We start from the raw sequence: 17,685 nt of genomic DNA, 5'->3' as shown, positions 1-17,685 counted from the left end.
GCCTCTGGGGAGATGTGCTTTCTCAAGGAGAAATCTGGTTTTCCATAGTGAGCTGAAATTTCCCTTACCCTGAGGGGGCTTTATCAGCAATGCACCCCATGAGTATTCAGATATGAGGAAGAAGTTTGCATTGCAGCTCTAAACAGATGATTTACTTGGCTGTCTGCATAAAAGGAGGGGAGAAAAGCCTTGACAGGAACTTTTCCTAACATGATTGAATATACACATTAAAAAAACAGTATTTTTTTCAAAATATTTCATGTGAAGGACATATTTGGGCATGACGACACTCCCCCACTCTAATCCCCACCATTATCAGATGTCATGCGTTTTCCTTACTGCGCAGAAATGGTCTTTCCTTGGCTATGATGAGACATAGTTTTAGATGTTGGAAAATGCCAAATTGATCATCACTTACAAAGTATATAAGGGATTCTGGTTGAAAGGACCTAGGTCGAAAGAGCCATTTTCTGGGCTAATGGTTTACTTGGATTCTTTCTCAGGGAGTTAAGCTGCACCTTGGCATTCTTCATAGAGTGAAGGGCTTTATAATGCTGAACTGAAATCTATGAAACCTACTAGTGAAACCTTCTAGTGAAACAGAAGGAACAAGTAACAGCTGAGTGTCATTTTGAGCTGCATGCATTTGTGTGCCTAGAGAAGCAGGTTGGTGACTGCTTAGGTTGACCAAACTTCTGGAGGTCGGGGAAGGTCGCCCGAGGCAGAGAGCTAAGTAGAACCCCTCCGTGGTCTTCTGGGATCTCCGAATAACTCGGATAAATCTTGAGCTCATGATCTTCCCCTGGACCACCGGGTCCAAAAAGGAGCCCAGAGGAATGTTCTTGCTAAAAACTACCCGACAAGCAAAAACTGCTCAGGCCAGAGGGAAAAGTGAACCTGCTAATGGACTTTTGAGCTGAGAACCGGTCAGTCTCTAGTCAAGAACTCAACTACCTATCACACAAAAGAGCATCTGGCAATGGTGTGGGCAGTGGTGGTTACACAGACAAAAATTCACTCTGCTGACAGGTCCTGAGGCCCAGCTATAGAGGCAGACCACAACAAATTCTGATTTCCAAGGTCATCAGTGGATGAACAGTAAAGACAGGAAGCAGAGGCCATATTAAGAGGCATAAGGTTTGAGAACCAGTGACTCAGAAATTCAATCCCAGGATACCACCCACTTCCATGTTTCACCATCATCCTCAGGGGTGGTGGAGGAAGAAAGGCATGAGAACAAAGGGAGTAAGAAAGGTCTTCAATATTTAATAGCTTTTCGTCTCTTAGCTCATGTGCTAAAGTATGCAATCTCTTCAGTGAAGTTATCTACGAAAACATGCCTCTCTAGTTCCTCTAGAAAAGATAAATGGCTCTGGAATTTATTCTAAACGAAATGAAAAAACAGTAAGATCAAAAGGAATCTGAGCTAGAGGCAGAGGTTGGATGGGGGAAGAAAGTGTGTGTGGGGGAACCCCCAGGATGATTTGAGACTGTCAAAGTAAGAGACTTTGTGGGTGGCCAGAGAGTGAGGTTGCTCAACCTGAAAAGGAAGAAAGAACACTGGTTTCTTAGAGATTTACATCAAGAGTATGACTATAGAGAGATGTCCAGATCAAAGGGGTTCAGGAAGACCTGCCTCCCAAATCAAGCAAAGCAGGATTCAACTTATCTATACCCCCAACACCCCATCTGACTACCACTGGCTTCAGGGCTGACCCTCTGCATCATCCATTTACCTGTGTGGATAAAGAGATGACTGCCTTGGGGCGCCTGGGTGGCTCAGTGGGTTAAGCCGCTGCCTTCGGCTCAGGTCATGATCTCAGGATCCTGGGATCGAGCCCCGCATCAGGCTCTCTGCTCAGCAGGGAGCCTGCTTCCTCCTCTCTCTGCCTGCCTCTCTGCCTGCTTGTGATCTCTCTCTGTCAGATAAATAAATAAAATCTTTAAAAAAAAAAAAAAAGAGATGACTGCCTTAAAAAAGTTACTCTGATGTGTACCAGTCTTGATGTTGGGCAGGAGAAGGGGGGAAGGGGAGAAACACTGTTTCTAAGCCAAAATCTAAATTGATTCTCATTGATTCTCAATGATTTATCTCTTGGCCTTCCTTAATGCAAGTCATTTTTTTCAGATATTTTATGACTGCACTTTGAATTACATTTTAACGATATTTTCCTAAGAACAAATGTTATGTAACAATGCCCAAAAGGCACCAGGGATTTTCTTCCCTTTCCTCAGTTAAGTCAATGGGTAAAGAGTTAAGTCATTGGTTAAAGAGTTATTAGAATTTAGGAAACTTCTAGCTCAGAATAATGTTCTATTGACAATCAGGAGCAAGCTTCCTCCCTAGACAATGGGTCTTGTTTGTAACAGCCGGCAGTCTTCTTGTCTGGAATATCCTCCATTCACTGTGATGTCCCCTCTCTAGCCCATCCATCCCTCAAGGCCCAGCCTCAACTTCCAAAACTGAGCAGAGATAGCTCTGATCACCCACCTAGACACCTCAGCTCCCACAGTTGTGCCACTCACACTGCAGGCACTTTCTGCCTTTTTTGGTAGTGATTTGTGCCTGTGCCTGACTACAGTTTAAGACTGGTAGCTGCTGGCAGCTGCAGACTGTTACTCATTTTCCTCAGTGCTTATCCACCATGGTGCCCTGCTTCTGAGAAGTGCTGAAAATATGTGCACTGAATAACTGAAAGCATAAATAAATGCATTCACCTCTCCCCTAAGAGACTAGCACTCCTGCCATGGAGCTAGTATTCTCTATCTTGTCTTTGAGATTCTCCAGCCTTCCAAACAATAGATATCTTCCTCCCATGAGGAAAGTACATTTATTTTGTGTATCTAATTTCAACAGAACCTAAGTATGATCTTATAATGTTGTAAGATTTTTATCTGCCTAATTTCTTACTTAAAAGAATATTATGTTTGACAAATCAGTGAAAGAAGAAAAGGTTATAGCACAGGAGGTGTTGAGTAAATAAGTCTTAAGTGAATGAATGAATGAGTGATAATATGAAATTCGATAAAAATAGAAAAGAAAGAGGAGTTTAAAAAGAATAGATGCACAGGAGATTTAGAATGGAAGTAGAAAGAGAGAGGAAAAGTGAAAGGAGTCTCAAAATTCATTAAATTCTCAATCAGCAATTCTGGTTTTACTACAAACTTGACCTTGGCAATTTAATAAGCAGAGAGGACAGGCAAGGCACTTGGGTTAGAAGAGAGTAGACTGTGAAGACAGACATCTGGATTCTGACATCACTCAGCTACTGTGTGACCTTGAACAAGTGACTCAACCTTTCTGAGCTTCACTAGCTTTTTTTTTTTTTACTTTTTTATTTTGAAGTAATTTTAGATTCACAGAAAAGTTGCAAAAATAGGATGGAGAGTTCCTGCAGACAGTGCACCCAGCTTCTGCTAATGTTAGCATCTTTTATAACCACAGTGCCATTATCAAGATGAGGAAATTAACATTGACCCATGAATACAAATTAAACCATATGCCTTACTAGAATTTCACCAGTTTCCCCATTAATATCATTTTTTCTAACCTTGTATCAGGAGGATGCCCCACTACATTTAGTTGTCATGTTTCTTTGTGTTCTCTAGTCTTTGCCAATTCCTCAATCTTTCCTTACCTTTCATGACCTTGATACTTTTGAAGAGTAGATTGTCCCTCGATCTGGGATTGCCTGATGCTTTGTTTTCCTCATGATTAAATTTAGATTATGCCCCTCCCTTTTCCTTTGGTGTCAAGAACATCAAAGAGATGATGTCATGCCCTTCCTAGTGCACCACAGCAAGAGTTACCTATCAATGTAACTTGTCTTACTGGTCATGATGACCTTGAGCACTTACGGTGGTATCTACTGGGTTTTTCCACTGTTCTATTTTTCCTTTCGTGATTAATAAATATTTTATGGAGAGATACTCTTTTTATTTATTTTGTTATTTCCTTAAGTAATCTCTACTACTAATATGGGTCTTGAACTCATGACCCCGAGATCAAGAGGCAAATGTTTTACCAAATGAGCCAGCCAGGCACCCCTTGTGGAAAGATACTTTTTGACTAAGCCAATATCTTGTTTCTCATCTTATTTTTGCCCAATAATATTAGCATTCTTGCTTGTAACAATTTATTGCTGGGGGGTCCTCCAGGTGATTTCCTATTTCTTTTATCCTTCTACATTTGTTAATTAGATTATTTTATAATTAAGAGCTTCCCTCCCATCCCATTAATGAATTTATTCATTTATTTTGATCACTATGGACTCAAGAATACTTATTCTATGAACTATAATCCAATACTATCATTATTTATTTTGTTACTTAAGCTTTACTTTTTTAAATCTGTGAGTCAGAGACAATGGCAACAGCTCTACACAACTATCATGAGGATTAAATAGGATTTAAAAGCATGAAAATGTCCAGTCCAGAGCACCTAATAAATAAATGCTGGCTCCTATCCTCCCTTTTCTTTAAAGAAGTCAAAGCCAAACTACTTTGAAGGCAAGAACCTTCTAAGAAGGTGAAAATCTTAATTTAAGAATTCTCTTTTAGAAAGGGGAACCCTCCTACACTGTTGGTGGGAATGCAAATTGGTGTAACCACTCTGGAAAACAGCATGGAGGTTCCTCAAAAAGTTGAAAATAGAGCTACCCTACGACCCAGCAATCGCACTACTGGGTATTTACCCTAAAGATACAAATGTAGTGATCCGAAAGGGCACATGCACCCAAATGTTTATAGCAGCAATGTCCATAATAGCCAAACTATGGAAAGAACCTAATGTCCATCAACAGATGAATGGATAAAGAAGAGGTGGTATATATATACAATGGAATGCTATGCAGCCATCAAAAGAAATGAAATCTTGCCATTTGTGACGACGTGGATGGAACTAGAGGGTATTATGCTAGCGAAATAAGTCAATCAGAGAAAGATAATTATCATACGATCTCCCTGATATGAGGAAGTTGAGAGGCAATGTGGTGGGTTTGGGGGATAGGAAAAGAATAAATGAAACAAGATGGGATTGGGAGGGAGACAAACCATAAGAGATTCTTAATCCCACAAAACAAACTGAGGGTAGCTGGGGGGAGGGGGTAGAGAGAGGGTGGTGAGGTTATGGACATTGGGGAAGGTATGTGCTATGGTGAGTGCTGTGAAGTGTAAACCTGTTGATTCACAGACCTGTACCCCTGGGGCTAATAATACATTATGTGTTAATATTAAAAAATTTAAAAAAGAAAATAATTCTCTTTTAGTGCAACGCAGCCTTTCTACACTAAAGTATAGAAAGCAACTAGAATTTAGCTAGCCCAGTGTTGCCTAGTAGAGGTCATTTCAGATCTGTAATGACTATGTAAGACTGATTTTTAATCAGTATCCATAATTTGTATGAAAATAGATGCTTGAGAATACTTAAAAACAGACTGTTCTCTTAAGTAGTTTAAGTGTTTTCCCAGAAATCTTGTTTATGTTCTGAAGTTGCTTAGCTAAACTATTTTCAGAGATAGTCCAAAGCATGCCTCAACCCAGCTGTCCTTTGTATCATCACTAACTCTGAATTAGCGAAATCACTGATTCATCTTTGATTCCTGAGGTTATGGGAGTGAATGGAAGAAACTGAAATTTTCTTTCTCCAAAATTAATTTAAAATTAGATTTTAAAAGTTCAGGCAAAGCAGAACTTCAGGTAGAATTTAAAACAACCACAAGCACAATGGACAAGGATAAGGTCCTAAGGCCCTGAGAGTGAGTAGGTCTGGACATTTAAAGCACTATACAACAGAGAGTAAAATCCACAAATAAAACACTGAAGGTACTTAAACTTCCATTTTCCACCCTGTTTTTATCAGTAGGGAAAATCAAGAACATCAGGAGATTTCGTTGAAAAAACAATTTAGGGGCATTGTGGTTCACAGGCTCTCAAGCGGATTCCCAGGGAGTCTATGTTGCTCAGTTTGGGGCAGGGCCAGGTGCTACCCCTCAGTGGGAGCCTGATACAGGTGGGAGGATAGTGGTTTGCAGCCCCGGCTCTGGGGTCTGACCATGTAGGTCTGAATATCACTATTGTTACCTACCACCCATGAAACTTTGGGCAAATGACTTCATTTCCTTGTGCTCCAGTGTCTCCACTGGTAAGATGAGCCTAATGAGAGTATCTGTCTCCCAGGGTTGTTGTGAGAAGCAAATAAATGGTACGTGTAAAATGATGAGTGTGACACTGCCAGATGGTATCAGCGATTCCTACAGATAACAGACTTTCCTTTGAGGAATGGTGATGGAGCATGTACAGGCACAAAACTGTTGGGCTCAGCCTCTAAAACTTTCTGATCCATCCACTGGGCCTTATCAAGGTCCCTGGCATTTACAACTATCATTGGGGTCAGGATCGGCAGGCTGTGGAGGCTGCAAGGTGAGCTGCCACAGTTGGAAAGGGTTTACGTGACAAAGTCTGATGGACCCTCTGTCCATCAGAGATATACTGGATGGAGATCTGCCTTTCCTCCTGTCCCTTGTCCTTGTTCCATGGCTACATGATGCCAACCCATGGCTCTTTTCCTCTCAGCCCCTAAGTCTCTTATAGTGCCTTCCTCTCAAGTATTCTCAGACTCTGGTCACAGCTGTCCTCTCCAGCACTGGCTTCTGGTAACATCTCAGAGGTCTTGAAGGAACGTTCTGGGTTGAGGATCTTGATGGTGTTCAGGGAACAGGAGTCGGGGGATCAAGTGCCCCTCAAATCCATGTTCCTCCCTGTGCTTCTGACCCAGGTGCATTGGTTTTTACATTTCTGTTGAGGAGCCCTGATAATGGAAGAGGAGGTGGGTTGGCAGATACTATGGCCAGGGATCATGTGGTCAAAACTCAAAATTGAGACATTTGGCCTTAAAAGCACCTGTAGGAATAGGGGGAGGGGGAATACCAGAAAATGGGCCCAGGGAGAATATTTTGGCAAGGGAGAGGACAAAAGGGCAAACACTGTCCAAAGGGAGAAGGCCCATGGACTTGGTGAAGACAGAGGTGAGGGTAGGAATAGTTAGGCCTAGGGTAGGTTGCAGTGAAGTGACCAGGAGGACAACAATGTGTTGTCAATCTCATTGCTTGGAAAGAAGGCAGCCATCATGGAAGTGGCAAGACCAAGAGGTAGGTGAGACACCAATAACAGATGATCTGAAGAGGAGCAATATGCTTAAAAATCACTTACTAGAGTTTCAAGGACAAGTATATCTCCAAGTGGCTTCTTACCTCATTAAATCTCATCACCAGATCTTCCAGGGCATTGTGCTCTCCATTCTGGGAGGTAAGAATCGAAGCTGAGATGGATGCTTTGAGGCAGGGCAGGGATGTCTGGCATTCCGGAGTGCCTAAGTCCCGGGTCAAGAAGCAAAGGTAGTCAACTGGCAAGACCCTTCGGTAAATGTTCTGTTCCTGCTCCATCAGGATGCTGGCGACTTCCTCTGGGAATTGAATGAGGGGCTGGAGGTCAATCAGCTCCTTGCTGATCCCAGCTGAACTTGAAGGGAGGGCACTGGAATTGGCCATGGAGGTGCCTGGCTGGCGTTCTAAAATAAAGCAACACAAGTTGTGGTGACACCAAGGTTGATATCCCTACAACAGATATTTACTTGAGAGTCTTTCAAAATCTTACAGGTCTCCTAACCAAGTTTCTGCTTGGTGAATAGCTCTCTACTATCTTTCTTGTAATGGAGACCTTTCTAATAACTATCCAGCTTCTTGCTCCTGCCGCCTAGGGCATGGGTAAAGGCTCAGTTGCCCATTTTCAGAAGGAGAACTGATCTAACACAGCATTCTCCAACCAGTTCACTATGACACTTTGCAGAGTAGAAGACAAGTCAAAGGTACTATTTGATTCCTCATCCTCCAGTGCTAACCATTAGAATATGGCAAAATGAGGGTGGGTGTGGGCACCACAACCAAGATGAAAGAGGAAAGAAGGCTGTGGGACAGGGTGGTGGAGGCATATGTGGATGCATAGGCACATGGTGTGTAAACACACAAGAGACCTTGGGGACCCAAGGCACATAAGGTCCAAACCTTCATGGTCTACCTACCGACATTCCACCCTCAAAGACTGATTCTTGCTGAGAACATTTGGGGGTTTGCAGGGACAAAACCACCTATAAAGTAAGGGAGGAACAGGCAATGAGGAGATATATCTAAATAAATTAAATAAATAAATCTTATTCCCTGCTCCACAAGTGGCAGTAAAAAGATGGTGAGGAAGGGAGTGTGGCAAATGCACTAGACAGAAGCACCAAAGGTATTCATAGACTCCAAATTATTCCCTGGGCACAAATTCACATTATTTGACCACTCCTCCATCTCTCAATTTCCTGCCTACGAGTCATTCATTCATTCATCTACTTAACCACCCATCCGTCCGTCCATCTGCTCAAAAAGTTTTGAAAATCTCTGATGAGCCCTACAACAGAATTTCCCAAAGTATGATGAGTTTTATGGCTAAGTTGGGGAAATGTCACATATTCATGTCACAAATCCTCTTCCTGGAAACACAGGAGTGCACAGGTATATTGTTAAAGGCTCTAAGGGTTATTGCAGTAAAGAAATCTATTTACATTGCTTCATCCACTGCTCCTCAAAGCACACTTTATATCACACCTACTGGGCCACTCTGTGAGACTAGGGCTGCTTGGAGCCCTTCAGGAAATGCTGCTCCAGGAACCAAACTGTTCTCACTTCTCATCCAGTTCATACCTTTTCCTTCCCGGCAGTCCCTCCCTGGCCAGTCCCCCTTAAGCTCCACAGGGGACATTCTACTTCCCCAGAATCTTTCTTCCATTCCTGATTTCTTAAAGCATTCTCACTGACTCTTTGGCAGAACAAAGCCCTTCTGATGGCATGGGATTCCTCACTGCTGACTGTCACCTGGCTTGGATACTGGACAACGGCACAGTTCATGAGGAAGACTTCACCAACATTCAGACTTCCATATCCTAGACTCTTCTTTAAATCCCTACTGCAGACAACCTTGGAATCATCACTCTGAAGTGCTCCATCTCTGTAGTACTGAACTCTGAAATCCTCGGCCTTGAGTTTGACTGCCTTTTCCCTTCCACCCCTTCTACTAAAACCTTCTCTGTCCTTGGCAGACTTCCAGCTCCTTGGTCTTGGTTTGTGTGCATGGTCAGCATTTTAGCATGGCACCCACAACACTCAGGATGCTGTCCCAAGTCTCCTCGACTTCCCGCCGCATGTACTTCCCAATCTTCAACTCTAAATTCAACCACCTGTCCTTGGCTTCTGGGCTGCTATGTGATGACCCTGACATTGTTGCTACTTAGTGATGGGACCCTTGCTAATCTGGATTATCTAACTTCAGCTGGACCTTCAGGGCAGTTTCAGACTTGACATGAATTTGTTTTGTTTTTTCCAAAATCACTCACTGTCTTCTTTACTCTGCATTATAGCCTTTCTATTCTCACACTCCCAAAGCCACCTTTATTTTCCTTTAATTCGTTTGATCATTTTTTAAAAATTGTTTTTACTTGAGTGTAGTTGACACACAACATTATGTTCGTTTTGGGCATACAACATAGTGATCACCAGTTTAAACAAGATGGTGTGCTCACCACAAACTTAGCTACTGTGTTTGATGCTTACCACATGTTTTACTACACGATGATAACTGACAAATGTCAGGGACTCCTTCCATTAGGCCAAATGCCTCTATGTTTTCCGTTTTCTCCTCCTTTTCTGAGAAAAATGTGTGTCTCCCCCTCCCCAAGGCCCACCTAGTTTTGTGACTAAATCTATTCAAATTACCTCAGTGGTTGTCTCCAACATCAATCATCAGTCTTTCCCACCGCGGACTCTTCTTTGCCTACCCGTGTTTGGTTTCCCTTACCCTTAAAAACAAGCCCATACAACTTCCCTTCCCTCTTAAACTCTAAATCTTCTCTAGCCTTCCCTTCACTGTGTATCTTCTGTGCACGACAGTATACGTTCCTCTGGTAAGTATGGGACCATACCTTCTGATCCAAAAACTAGGCCTATGCATTCTGCCCAAATTAACAAACCAGTAACAGTATGGGAGAGAAGAAGGAAACTGGGAGTTCTTAGTTCTTAGACAACCCTGTTGACCGGGCATCTCTATTGATGGTCTGGGCTCTGACGTTCTTCCCTCACCCTATCCTCTCCAGTGCAGCCCACCCGCCGCCTCTGAAGCATAGCTCAAGAAAAATTCTTGGTTACATTTGCTGTTTAATTGAGTTGTTCCTCTTTTGCAGGAATGCTCTCAGTGACAATCTAACAAAAAATCATGAGAAGAAAACTGTAAAGTTTGAATAATACTGTTCTTCACTGATGCAAGCCTGATCCTATTTTAAGTATATTCCAGTCAGAACTCCCTGTTTTGTCTTCTGTATAAAAACTATAGTATCCAAATTATTCTTTCTCTTTGATTCTAAAAGGTGAATGGGTGAGTAAAGAGTACAATGACTTATTGCAACCATTTTTTTTTCCATTTTTTGGACCAAACTACCAAAAATCAACTTCAGTGGACAGCAAGGACTACCAAATTATATTTAGTTCTAAGATCTTATTTGAAAATAATTAAAATATAGCAAGTGCTCAAATCTACATGGTGTATATGGTCTCACTCTCCAACTTTTGAATAGTTTAGGGAGTACTAGATTTCCTGAAAATGGACTCAGAATGTGGTCTGATAACAGGCAGATTGAAGCTTCTGGATACTGATAATTTATGTACAGTGGAATTAGCCCTATAGGGGAGGGGAGGTCTTCCCAGAAGTAACCAACTCTGAAACATGATTTCAAAGTACAACACTCTGTGATGGAAATAAAAGTAACTCCTAAATCTTGTAAAATCATTTATCTAATATGTAAGAGAAGAGATAATGTAATAAAAGATATATATAACCTAAGATAATATATTATAAACTGCAATTTATCTTGAGATAGGAATCACATGCTGTTACAATGAATAAAAAGTCTAGTGACTGGTGAGAAACAGCAATAAAGGAGACCTAAAAAAACTGAATGAAAGAAAAAAAAGAAGTGGGGTCATTGTAGCCCCAATAAATGTCACAGTCCACGTGTCTCAGGACAAGTGACATCAAACTCAAAAGAAACACAAATCTGATGTTAGAAACCTTGACACATAATGTAGACCTTTGTGTATGTCTCTTTAAAGCAGAAATACTCATGCCCTACAAAGAAATAGCCCAGAAATCTTGGGAGATAATTTTCTGCCCACAAGTTCTACCCTTTTTCTTTCTTTTTAAAAAGCTTTTATTTATTTATTTGACAGAGAGACAGACAGAGAGAGAGAGTGCACAGCAGGCAAGAGCCTGACATGGGGCTCTATCCCACGACCCTAAGATCGTGACCTGAGCCAAAGGCAGATGCTTAACCGACTGAGTGACCCAGGTGCCCCGCAAGCTCCAAACTTTAAGCAGCTGTTAAAAACTTCCCGTTTTCTCTCGTTCTTGCTGGGTGCTCCATATAATCTCCCCCTTCCCCTTCCCATGGCACATGGCCCCAACTCCAGCCTCCATCACCATCACACTGTGCTTTCTGCATGATGGGCAACTCTGTGATGGCTGAGAGACCTCAAAGCTCCATGACCCCTGGCACTTCCTCATTAGTTGTGGAGAAAATGCATAAAGCCCACTAGAGGCTGTAGTTCTTCTCTTGTGAAAAAGTTTTTAGAATGTATGGTGAATAAAATTATCCATCTCTGTCACAGTCAAGGTTTTCTCTCAGCTCTATGTTCTTCAGTTAAAAGCTATTCTACAGCAGAATAGGGCTATAGCTCTCGACACAGTCACAACCTGGAAATATTTACCATGAGACACAGTGCCTGCAAGTTCTGGTTCTCTGCTCAAACATTAGTTTCCTGAACTAAGTATTTTCCAAGGATTAACTCAGGAGGTAGGTAGTAGTATGATGGGAGACAGACGTGAGGTCACCAAAGAAGTAACCTGGGAGCTGGGATTTGAATCAAGGTCTACTGGACTTCAGAGCTGACGTTCCTGATCGCTTAGCATATGGTCTCATGGAACAACAGTTGCTCTCCTCAACCTTGTCTACATATCATTTATGTGGGAATTACAGCTCCTTCAGAACTTATATCATCACACTTCGTGATTCTCAATGGGGGAACAGGGCTTAAGATGTTTGTGAAGTTAGTCAGTGTCCAAGGATATTTAGTCTGCCTTATTGCTTGGAACTCTATGTAAAGGTCAGAGGGTAAGAGACACTGTGGCTTATTTAGAAAACTGCAGGTTATTCCCGATGGCTCCGTATATTAGGAGAGATGGAATGTCACTGTTGAAAATAAGGAATGAAGCTTTATTTTCCAGAAGGCACCACAAAATAGGTGTGACTTATGAAGGAACCATGTGTGTAGTGGGAAGATCAAAACATCTACATAAATATATATTATCCTAGACTTTGCAGACTCTGGTTGGATCAAGGCAATCACTCTGCCTCCAGGGAGGGAAATCTGGCCCACAGCTTCCCTTGAGCAGTATCCCCTCCCCTGCCTTGCCCCCTGCCATCCCCAGAGTCCTGTCATTCTTGCCTTCCTGTCTGGTAATCAGAAAGCGCCTGATTTTTATTATAAGCTACCATTTCCAGGGGCTGTCTACATATTGTGCAGTCCAGAAATATCCAGAAAAGCCGCTAAACTTGGTAAGCACTTTTCCTTAATAACTGCTTACCCAATGCTCTGGGGTACAGTGCTATTGGGGAACTCCCTCCCCCCAAAATCCACCCCCTCCCTCAGAGTTAGCGCTTGTTCAGAAATGCTAGTTTGGGTCCAAGCCCATGGAAGAGCCTCAGGTTTGGGCTCGAGCCCAGTAAAACCTGCCCCTTTCCATTTCTTTCTCCTTTTGCTTTTTGGTCCAATCAAAACGAATAGTATTTGGTCTTTCTTGCTGTGCCTCACATGAAAACCTAGAGTTTACCAAGGAATCTCATATAATCTCTTGCATAATGTGAGAATGTCCCGACAGCCAGGCATTGCTAATGTTATTTTTTACAAAGTCTGAGTGAAGTTGCTATGGGACTTGCCCAAGGACCCAGGTCATGAGTGGTCAGCCCTGGAAATGGCAAAAGCTGAGCAGGAACCAGAAGAGTCTGGCTCCTGGCTCAGGACTCTGCATCATCCCAGGCCAAGCCTGAGTTACCTTGGGTGTGATCTGTGTCCAAGGGCCAGCCCTCTTAGCTGTCAATAAACCTGAATGGGTTGAAGAAAGGCTCCAGTACAAATTTCATTCATTCATTTGCTGAGTGCCTATTGTGTGTGATACTTTGTTACCGGCCACACTGATGTTGGGATTTAGTGAACAAGAAAAGATCCTTGTTCACATATAACATTCTACGAGAGGAGACAGATAATCAATATAATGCAGGGTCGGGGAGGGAAATGGAGGATGTGGGAAGAGGTGTAATATTACATAGCATATACTAACTAGAATGTTAGCAATTACATCAAGGATTGTTGCAAAACTTTTTAAAAACTTTATCATCCAGGATGCCCTTGGCTAATACCCTAATCCTTTTCTAGCAGCTGAAGAACAGCTCCCCACCTACCTCCTGCTCCTCACCATTTAAGAACTCTCAGCAACAAGAAACTCATTTAATCCTTACAAAGAACACTGTAAGGCAAGGGTTATTATCCCTACCCTATAGGTGGTAAAACAGAAGACAGAGATGTTAAGTAATTTGTCTAAAGACATTCCACAACTGAGAGGGGGTGGAACTACGATTCAGCTTTGACTCCAAAGGTCAGCCCTCTGTTACCCTCAGCATTTTGAGGTATCTTCTGCAGGGAAGATGGAGTCCCATGATTTCCTGGTGAGTCTCTTAAAAAAAAAAAAAAAAGCCACAGGCCCTGGGTGGAGTCATTTCCCCCTCAGGATAGTAAACCAGGGTTTAACTGCAGTGCGGACCTCTCCAGGAGTGGGATTTAAGCCAATCAATCTGGAATTTTCTGGTCAGCACCCATGAGGTCATCTGTCATGTGGACCCTCTCTATAACACCCCTACCCCACACAAAGATGAGGTAATCCACCTAATAAGACCCCCTGCCCTTTCCCCCAAGGGAAGGTGATCTGGCTTGAAATAATCCTTCTTTTCTTTTACTAATAACCTCTTGCCTCACCCACCTCCCTATAAAAACCGTCCATTCGTACAACTCTACTTGCTAGATGGGACACTGTCTGATGCACAAATCAGTCATTTAATAAAGCCACTAAGATCTTAAATTTACTCAGTTCCATTTCTGTTGTTTAACAGCAGGATTACACATTACAGGAATCTGACTTCAATAAAAAATAGAGCATAGTACTTGTGTTATATTTTGATGGTAACTTAACATTTGTTTGTGTTTGTTTTTGAACCAAGGTAAACCGTCCAGAGGACCTGCTATGTATTTCTGCTTCTGAAACATTACTTTTCATCCTCATTCTCCATGAGTGCTGGTGAAACAGGCATAAGCTTTCTGGGGAGGGAAACCAAAACTTACACAGTACACCCTTTGTCCTAGAAGTTCCACTTCTAGGATTTTATCTGACAGAAATTCTTGCAAAAATATAGACAAAATGAGGGAAATTTATGTGTGCAGACACTGACATTTTTTTCATGATAAATTTAGGTAAAAAAACACCACGTTGGAAACAACAAAATATGATCCTATTAGAGGAAAAATAATTTCACAAATGTATTTTTAAAAAGATTTTATTTATTTGACACACAGAGAAAGATCACAAGTAGGCAGAGAGGCAGGCAGAGAGAGGGAGGGAAGCAGGCTCCCCGCTGAGCAGAGAGCCCGATGGGGGACTTGATCCCAGGACCCTGAGATCATGACCTGAGCTGAATGCAGAGGTTCAACCCACTGAGCCACCCAGGCACCCTACAAATATAGGTGTATGTTGGCATATCTATCCTGTACACACCAAACTAATAATAGTGTTTATTTGTTTAACTTTTTTCTACTGTACATATGACAGTGTTTTAAAAAAATATCAAAATTATATCTGAAAAAATCGTCCAGAAGAAAAAACTCAAATCTCACAGACACAACCTGGTTCAACATCTGTGCTGTTCAGATTTTTTTCCAACAAATATCACAATATTGCTTTTGAAAAGGTACTTCAAATTAAAAGTAGGGAAGAAAGTAGAAATTTTTTTTATCATATCTACTGTATCCATTTTTCTTTGAATCAATTAGTTTTGTAGACAATCCATTTATTTTTTTAAGTTAAGTGTTAGATTTATCAACTGCATATTTAATGGACACTGAGTGGTACAATTCCAATTATAAAATAAGACAGGAGAGGAAGGATGTTGATTTCTTTTTATAAAAGATTTAGAGTTGGCTTAAAGAAAATAATCTCAGGCAGAGTTGAAAATTGCTTTTTAACAGGGAAGTAAATGGTTTAAAAGAAAGGTTAGGTAATTGGTGATTCTTTCTCATTATCTGTTATTGGTTTTCAGACTAACAAATCAATCTTGTAACAAATGTGTCTGGCCTGTCCTCAGTACTACAACAAAAAAGATAAGTTCACAAAATCAATGAAGCATATTATTTCTAAGTTAACACTTAGAAAAAACCAATATGCCTAGATTGAAAATTAAGCCATAGTCAGATTAAAACAGTTTAGTGGACTGAAAAACCTCAGAGCAGAAAAAAAAACCCTGACAATTCTTATTAATAAAAAATAACTTCTGCCCTCAGATTTCCAAAGATATATGAGCTCACTGTGAAAGTATCGAAAACGTGGAGAAGCATACAGAAGAAAATTAATCAATAATCCCATACCCAGAAATAATCTCAGTATTTCTGTTGCAACATCTCATGTGTTTGGTTTTGTTGGCTTTTTTTTTTTTAAATAAGTACACAGTATTTACCAAGTTAGCGATCAGAGCACATAGTTTTTTCTAACCTTTTAAAAAAACACACTCTCCAGTGCACATTTCCTCAGATCTAAAACTGGCTTTCTAATATTTTTAATGGTTTTCTAGTAGTCAATGTTATGTTTATAATGTCTTACCATAATAAATAACACTGTGATAAAGGGTATTGTAAATACATCATATGTGCTTATTATGTTATCAACTAACACTGAAAGAGAAAAAAAGTCCCTACCCATTTTGTGAAACTTCCAGGCAACAGAAGTTTCTTTTCTTTGTACAGCACACCAGCTAACTGTTTTAACAGTGCCTCTCATTGACTACCTGCCAATTTCTGACTACTTTGGGTAAACAAAATTAATTGAGCTAAAATTCATATGGCAAGCTGGGATACTGTGTTGCATAAATGGCATTAGTGACTCCAAGGTAATCGGAGGGAAGCTGGGAGTGCTGGTGACAATCTAATGCCCTTCTACCCAGTAGCGCATTCCTCAGGGATGGTTGAGCCCACAGACGTGGATGATTCTAGAAGCAAGCCCAGGCGGGCCACCTGAACTCCAGAGTCCAACCTGGTAGGGCTACTTGCATCATAACCTTTAAGGGCATTTGTATCTCTATAATATAATTATAACTATCAATAATAATAGTCATAAATCAATTATTAAATAATATATGATAATGACTACTTATTATATTATTTTTTAAAAAAAGATTTTATTTATTTATTTGTCAGAGAGAGAGAGAACATAAGCAGAGAGAGAAGCAGTCTCTCTGCTGAGGAAGGAGCCAGATGTGGACTTGATCCCAGAACCCTGGGATCATGACCTGAGCCAAGGCAGACGCTTTGGTGTCCCACTGCTTATCATATTATTAAGAAATAGAGGGCGCCTGGGTGGCTCAGTGGGTTAAGCCGCTGCCTTCGGCTCAGGTCATGATCTCAGGGTCCTGGGATCGAGTCCCGCATCGGGCTCTCTGCTCAGCGGGGAGCATCCCTCCCTCTCTCTCTCTCTCTGCCTGCCTCTCTGTCTACTTGTGATCTCTCTCTGTCAAATAAATAAATAAAATCTTAAAAAAAAAAAAAAAGAAATAGATACTACCTAGTACTTATTATGTACTAGTACCTACAGAAATTTTACTCAGTGCTCACAACCACTCTGTGTGGACGGCAGAGCGCACTGTGTTATCACTATCCCCATTTTAGCAGATGGTGACAGAGGTTAAGGAACTGCTCCACATCACACTGAGATTAGCTCTGGGACCAGCGCCATACCAGACTGACACAAAAGACACTCCACATCCCCACCCTACACTGACTTGAAGATTCTATTCCTTAGTGTCACTTTCATAACTGAATCTGAGGTTTTATTAGCACTAGGTAAACCAAGCTGGACTTAGACCAAACACTGGGTCTGGAAGGAATGATGGGGGTAGTCAGAATGAATTTTCCACACTTTACAAATCAGGAAACTATGCCTCTGAGAGGTCAAGCGTCTTGCCCAAGGTCACAGGGCTGATTTAGGACAAAGATGGACTACAATTAGGCCCTGAACTCCCAGTCCACAGTACTTCCTCTCCACACTATTGCCTCCCTACTTGGTGTGGTTAGAAGTTGTAAACTCTTGGGGGGATTTTCCTTCAGAGGAAAGTGACGGCACAGTCCAGTGGTTATGAGTGAGGTCTTTGGATCACACAGGTGTGGGGCTGCAGCCCAGCTCTGGCACAGACTTGCGTGATCTTGGGTAAGTTCTCAACAACTATGT

At 41.5% G+C, this 17,685-nt stretch overlaps 1 protein-coding gene across 4 annotated transcripts in view; it reads right to left on the bottom strand.

Moving 5' to 3' along the window:
• Positions 1–17,685, bottom strand: part of PLCE1 (phospholipase C epsilon 1) — a 327,344-nt gene that overhangs the window by 133,548 nt on the left and 176,111 nt on the right. For all 4 annotated transcript variants that reach the window (XM_047702042.1, XM_047702044.1, XM_047702043.1 and 1 more), the window contains one exon: positions 7,251–7,567. In XM_047702042.1, coding sequence (XP_047557998.1) covers positions 7,251–7,567 — 317 coding nt within the window. The remainder of the gene's footprint in view (positions 1–7,250; positions 7,568–17,685) is intronic.

The sequence above is a fragment of the Lutra lutra genome, chromosome 14 (genome assembly GCF_902655055.1).
Source record: "Lutra lutra chromosome 14, mLutLut1.2, whole genome shotgun sequence".
NCBI classification, from domain to species: domain Eukaryota; kingdom Metazoa; phylum Chordata; class Mammalia; order Carnivora; family Mustelidae; genus Lutra; species Lutra lutra.
The sequence above is the reverse complement of the archived record's forward strand: the minus strand, read 5'-3'. Positions and strand labels throughout refer to the sequence as shown.